This window comes from Colletes latitarsis, unplaced genomic scaffold, assembly GCF_051014445.1.
Source record: "Colletes latitarsis isolate SP2378_abdomen unplaced genomic scaffold, iyColLati1 scaffold0013, whole genome shotgun sequence".
Taxonomy (NCBI): domain Eukaryota; kingdom Metazoa; phylum Arthropoda; class Insecta; order Hymenoptera; family Colletidae; genus Colletes; species Colletes latitarsis.
The window spans coordinates 6,643,786-6,650,567 of NW_027488368.1; the positions used below are offsets into that span (position 1 = coordinate 6,643,786).

Consider the following 6,782-nt stretch of genomic DNA (forward strand, 5'->3'; position numbering starts at 1 on the left):
TGGTCACTATGACAATATGGTAAAACTTTCAAATCGCTAATGGGACGGCATTCGGGGTCGGCACGCTGATCGACTTTCGAATACCTAAGAGATATAAGGAACAAGAAATTGTAAAATTCCTGAATAAATCTATGACATACAAAGTATTGCCTGTTTTGTCTGTACTCCCATCTGATCCCTGCTCCCTTTCGCCCGTGGGTCGATGGTAAACAATGGTCCTTCGAGCCGGATATGAGCCAGCGATCTGTGGGCGATGGGGGCCGGGACGTTTGGGGTAACTGCGGTGATAATTGGTGTATGTTTCGGAGAATGCTTGAAGGCTGTGGAAGATCCAATGTTCTAGCATTGTATCATTTATCGTGGTTTATTTCGTGTTTTCTGCAACACATATCGAGTGCTACTATGTCATCGACGAAACGCTCGAAATCGAGTCGACCAGGGGGAAGCAGAGGACGTCCACTTACAACCAGGACTGGAATGGCTACACGATCGGGACGGCCTGCCTGTCACCCACTGCGTGGGAAACGTGCTATTGTGGAGCAACCAGACGAGGAAGCAGGTCTACGAGATTCTGCCGTGCTAGCATCGCAGCCAAATCCAGCAGGTGGCACCGTGCACTCGGTGGCCTCGCAAGCCGCTTCAACTTCATCGTCGCTTCGAAAGAGGCGATTGGAAATTCAAGCGGCGGAACAGCGTGCGAAGGTTCGTCGAAAGTTGCTCGAAGAAAAGGAAAAGGTTGAACTGGAATTGATTGACGAGAGGTTAGAGTTAGAGATAGCTCAACTGGAGGAAGGGACAAATGGTGGAAGTAGTGATCGAAGTTCCTTAGTACCACGTCCAGACGCAAACCAGGGATGTAGTCAAGACAACAACACTAATCGCTCGATACGCGCCTGGCTCGAGAAGTCATCGGCTCACGTATCTAATTTCACCGATAACCATCGAGAGACGTCAGTTAACAATTACACGCGACAAATAGGCGGCCAAGCAGATCAAGCGGAACGAAATGCGACAGCCGCATCCAGCCATTATCAACGCGCGGTAGACAGTGTTCCGAACATGCAGAGGAATGAAACTTCTGGAATTTCAAAACTGACAGATGTTTTGAGCCGCACAATTGAGGCCATCCAGGGTAGATCAGCAACGGGAGATTCATCGCGACAATTATTAAACCGTTTAACATCTAAGGGGGAGCTACCGATATTTAATGGAGACACTGTGGAATGGGCAAGATTTAAACGTGTGTTCGATTTGACGACGCAGAAGGGAGGATATTCCGAAGAAGAAAACGTTTCGCGGTTGTATGCGTGTCTGCGTGGTCCGGCACGCGATGCAGTAGCGTCTCTTATGGTGACGGCAAGCGACGTACGTCAAATAATGGAGACCCTAGAACTAAGGTTCGGTAACCCCGACGTCGTAGCTACAAAGATTGTCGAAGACATAAAGAATCTTCCCCGTATTGGCGGTATAGGTGGAAACCTGGTGACGTTTGCTACCACAGTTAAGAACTGCGTAGCGGCTTTGCAAGCAGTTAATCACATTGGTTATCTGCAGAGTCCCGACTTGAATTCGGAGATACTGCGAAAATTACCAATGAACATGATTTACCAATATAATAGGTTCTTGAATGAGAATAATGAAGGAAATGAGCCTAAATTAGTTGTACTTGCAAAATTCCTATTTTTTGAAGCTGAGATTGCTTGCAAAGCTGGGACTAGTAACTTAATAACTCCTAACGTTCGGTACCCACGAGAAGGAAAACTGTACATACGCGATAAGACTAAACGCACTGCAGAATCTAAAGCAACCGTTTTAACAGCAACAACGGATAGTTCAAAGATACTTTCGCCCAACAGGAAAGTAATTAGTCGTTGCAATTACTGTTTAACGGAAAATCATATGGTTACCGGTTGCCGACGATTTAGTAGCTTAGCTGTACCCCAACGATGGGAATGGGCGCGACAGAAAGGAGTATGTTTCCGATGCCTGGTAGGAAGACATCGTAGTATTCGTTGCGGAGCTAAAGGGTGCGGATTTGCGACGTGTAAACGGGCCCATCATAAACTTCTACACGCAAATGGGCGTTCAACGAGTACCACAGTGGTGAGGAATAATTTACCGCTATCTCCGGTACCTGGAAGCTCGGAGTCGGTAGAAGTTACTGCAAATACTTGACAGACGAGCTGTAAGGGAATCCTCTTGAAAGTAGTGCCAGTAGTAATCACCGGAGCACGCGGGGATTTACAGACATATGCCCTCTTGGATGAAGGATCCACAATAACTTTAGTTGACGCATCGGCAGCGAATAAAATCGGGTCAGCAGGTAGACCAACTTTTTTACAGTTAAGAGGAGTAGGGGGAATGGGAACCGTTTCGATGAAAAGTAAAAGCGTCGATTTTGATATTAGAGGCAAAAACAGTGTAAAGACCTTTCAGATAGTAGCTAGAACAATACGGAGTTTATCACTGCCCTCTCAGACATTACACGTGAGCGAAGTAAAGAAGCATCGACACTTAAAAGATTTAAACATCGAAGGTTATTCTAACGTGACCCCGGAAATTTTGATAGGTCAAGATCATTGGGATTTGATTACATCACTTGAAGTAAGGGAGTCGGGGAGACAAGCACCAGTAGCATCATACACAAATCTTGGGTGGACGATACATGGGCATTTGCCATGCGGTGCAAACGAAGAAAACGAATTAACTATGCTGCAGTTAACTGAAATGAGAGAACGAAATAATAATCACTTCCGTGACAGTCGGCTAAACGAGCTGGTCAAACACCATTTTAATATAGAATCCCTAGGCGTTAGTGAAAAACCGAGGAATAACGTGTTAATCGTGCGAGCGGAGAAAATATTAAAGAAAACAACGCGAAGGGTAAATGATCGATGGGAAACAGGATTGTTATGGAGGTCTGATGCGATTGAGTTTCCGAATAATAAGCAATACGCAGTGACTCGACTTAAAAGCCTGGAGCGTAAGATGGATAAAGATCCTAAATTTGCGGCACAATATTGTGAACAAATTCAACATTTTCTAGATTGTGGTTACGCGTCTAAAGTAATTCTACCTGTAGTAAACGATACGCGAGTATGGTACCTACCGCATTTTGGAGTAAGAAATGTAAATAAACCAGAAAAATTACGCGTTGTGTTCGATGCCGCGGCAGTATACCATGGGACATGTTTGAACGATGCACTGCTGCCGGGACCAGACATGCTTAATTCGCTGTTAGGATCATTACTTCGATTTCGACAGAAACGTATTGCCTTTACCGCGGACATCAAGGAAATGTTCCTTCAAATAAAAATACGTCCGGAAGACCAGTTCGCACAACATTTTCTATGGCGTGGGATGGACAGAGCCAAGGAACCAGACGTATATGTAATGACTTTCCTGATATTCGGCGCGACATCTTCACCTTGCTCAGCTCAGTTTGTCAAGAACGTTAATGCAAAAGAATTGGAACTGGAATACCCTAAAGCAGCGGAAGCCATAATGAAATATCACTACATGGACGACTACATCGATGGTGCTGACACTATTGAAGAAGCCGTTAAACTTATTCGCGAAGTTACTGAAATTCATCGCAGAGGTGGTTTCGACATACGAAATTGGACATGCAATAGCCGAATGGTATTAGACAGTCTGCCCAGCGAGAAACGGTCACGTTTGAAAGTAAATCTCGCGTTTGATCAACATCCGACGGAAAGGGTGTTAGGCATTAAATGGAATCCTGACGAAGATAGGCTATCCTTCAACTTGAGTCTGAAACGAATTCAGCGGGAAATATTAACTGGAGAACAGAAACCCACCAAACGACAAATGTTAAGCGTGATTATGTCCGTGTTCGACCCCTACGGATTTCTTAGTCCCTTTACTATTAGAAGTAAAATTCTACTGCAGAACAGCTGGCGTAGCACTATCGCATGGGACGAAGTGTTGAAGGATACTGAATACGTAGAATGGAAGAGATGGATCCAAGATCTGCAACATATAAAACACTTCTCCATACCCCGTTGCTACTTGCAGCGAAATGCGACTATTTGTGCTACAGAGCTTCATGTATTTTGTGACGCCAGTGAAAAGGCGTATGCAGGAGTGGCCTACTGGCGCGACGTATACGAAGATGGAATAACAACCGTCACATTTATTTTGGGCAAATGTCGTGTTTCCCCATTGAAACCCATTTCTATCCCGCGTCTAGAACTACAAGCCGCATTGCTTGCCAGTCGCATAGCTCGTACCGTACAACAAGAACATAGCAGGAAAATAACCAAAAGAGTTTTTTGGACGGACTCGTGCACAGTGTTAAGTTGGTTGCGGTCGGATTACCGAACGTACAAAGCGTTTGTGGCTCATCGTTTGGGTGAAATAGATGACCTAACTAGTCAGAACGAATGGCAATGGATTCCCTCAAAGGAGAATCCAGCCGACGACGCAACGCGCGAAAACGGTCCAATGCCCTTAGAGAAATCCAGATGGATTTCGGGACCAGAATTTTTGCGCAATAATGAACGTTTTTGGCATGCCCAACCAAGAACCACCGTGCCAGGTCCTAGAGAAGAACTTAGGCCGGAGTTTGTAGGAGCAAATGTGGACTTTGGAAGATTGGAGCTACCTCAAATTGAGCGATTTTCTTCATGGTTTCGGTTAATCCGCAGCACAGCTTGGCTACTAGTTTTCAGTGAATGTTGCTTAGCTAAGAAGAAGGTCCCATTAACTAATGTACATGTACAGTGGGCAGTGAGAAAATGGTCGGCCCAGTGTCAGCGAGATAGTTTTTCAGAAGAATTGCATACATTAAACCATGGAGGAGTAATAAGCTGTAAAAGCCGACTACATCAATTAACACCATTTTTGGATGAAGTCGGACTCATTCGGCTCGGTGGGCGAATATCGGCAGCCGAAGGGGTACCGCACACTATGAAAGAACCAGTAATATTGGATGGAGGTCACCGATATACACGCCTTCTGATATTACACTATCATCAAAAGGCAAATCATGGCAGTACGGAGACGGTGGTCAACGAATTGAGGCAATCGTTTTGGATTTTAAGATTACGACCAACTGTAAAAACTGTTGCAAGTCGATGCCAAGTATGTCGTATGAATAAGAAAACACCGCAAATACCTCGGATGGCAGATCTGCCAAGCGTGCGAATAGATCATCATGTAAGACCATTCACCAATTGTGGAATTGATTATTTTGGTCCTATGGAAGTCACGGTAGGTAGGAGGCGCGAGAAACGATGGGGCGTATTATTTACTTGTTTGAATATCCGAGCTATCCATATTGAAATAGCATCCACTTTGACAACGGATGCTACGATTATGGCTCTTTCGCGTATGGCCGCTCGGCGTGGGTTCCCGACTATAATATATTCAGACAATGGTACCAACTTAAGAGGAGCTCACGCCGAATTGAAAAGGCTTGTAACGGACTTAGACTGCGATACGCTGAGGGATAGAGCTATGAGCAAGGGCGTGGAGTGGCGTTTTATTCCTCCGGGGGCTCCTCATATGGGTGGTTGTTGGGAAAGTTTAGTTAAGTCGGTCAAAATCACCCTGAGAATCATCCTGAAAGAAAGGGCACCTCGTGAGGAAACGCTGGCCACGATGTTAGCAGAGGCTGAACATACTGTAAATAGTAGGCCACTAACATCCGTATCCGTAGACCACAGAGATGGAGAAAGTTTAACACCAAACCATTTTTTGATTGGAACATCTTCTATTAACCCATTGGCAGTGGGACTAGGCGGCAGAGAAGGCCAAAATTTACGCAAGCAGTGGAGGATAGCACAGAACCTAGCTGATCATTTCTGGTCGCGTTGGGTCAAAGAATATCTTCCCACACTGATAAAAAGGCGTCGCTGGCATCAAGAGGTGCAACCCCTAGCAGTAGGAGACTTGGTCCTCATTGTTGATTCTCAGCTGCCTAGAAACATATGGCCACGCGGAATAGTCACAACCACGTTTCCTGGAAGGGACGGGCGAGTACGGGTGGCCGAAATTAAGACAACGAAAGGCAAAATTATTAGACCAGTTTCGAAATTAATTGTGCTGAAACCCATGGATATTAGTGCTGAGTAAGACATCTCAGACACGGGAGGGGGAATTTGTTGACAACACAATTAATAAGTTTTTAGGTTTAATTGTTTAACACGTCTGCTGGTTTGATCACTAATATAAGTACAAATTTCGTTTTCGTTTCATTTACAATTTTCGTGGTGGTGGATTCATTTGGAGTGGGGAAATAGGTAGATAAGCGCGGTGATTACGAGAAGGACGGGAACAGTCGCGATTCGGTCGGGAAACGGCATGTAAGTATCGAAGGATTGGAAGGTCGAGCGGCCTCGGCCCGGGTTGTCCCATAGCGATTTGTTTGTTGATTAATTTTGGCACGTTCCCTGGCTGTTCGGGCGTGTATCGGCATCTCTAATTTGGCATATTATAATTCCCAAAGCTCGTGCTCCGATGTCGACTACTGCGTCATTGTTCCCTGGCTGGACGGTACAATGTCGCGTAGACGATTGTTGAGCGTTCCTCGCAACTGGTGCCTTGCGAGGTCGAGTGCATGGGTGAACTCGATGGCAAGAGTTCCGGATTTGGTTTTGGCATTAATCGGTGGTCACTATGACAATATGGTAAAACTTTCAAATCGCTAATGGGACGGCATTCGGGGTCGGCACGCTGATCGACTTTCGAATACCTAAGAGATATAAGGAACAAGAAATTGTAAAATTCCTGAATAAATCTATGACATACAAAGTATT

The 6,782-nt window shown here is 45.3% G+C and overlaps 1 protein-coding gene across 1 annotated transcript; it reads left to right on the forward strand.

Annotated features, from left to right (window-relative positions):
* Positions 1 to 477: 477 nt before the first annotated feature.
* LOC143350665 (uncharacterized) lies at positions 478 to 6,099 on the forward strand. Its single transcript, XM_076782686.1, has 2 exons — positions 478 to 1,860; positions 2,437 to 6,099. Exons 1-2 carry the CDS (start codon positions 478 to 480, stop codon positions 6,097 to 6,099), a joined length of 5,046 nt encoding a protein of 1,681 aa, XP_076638801.1.
* The last annotated feature ends 683 nt before the right edge of the window (positions 6,100 to 6,782 follow it).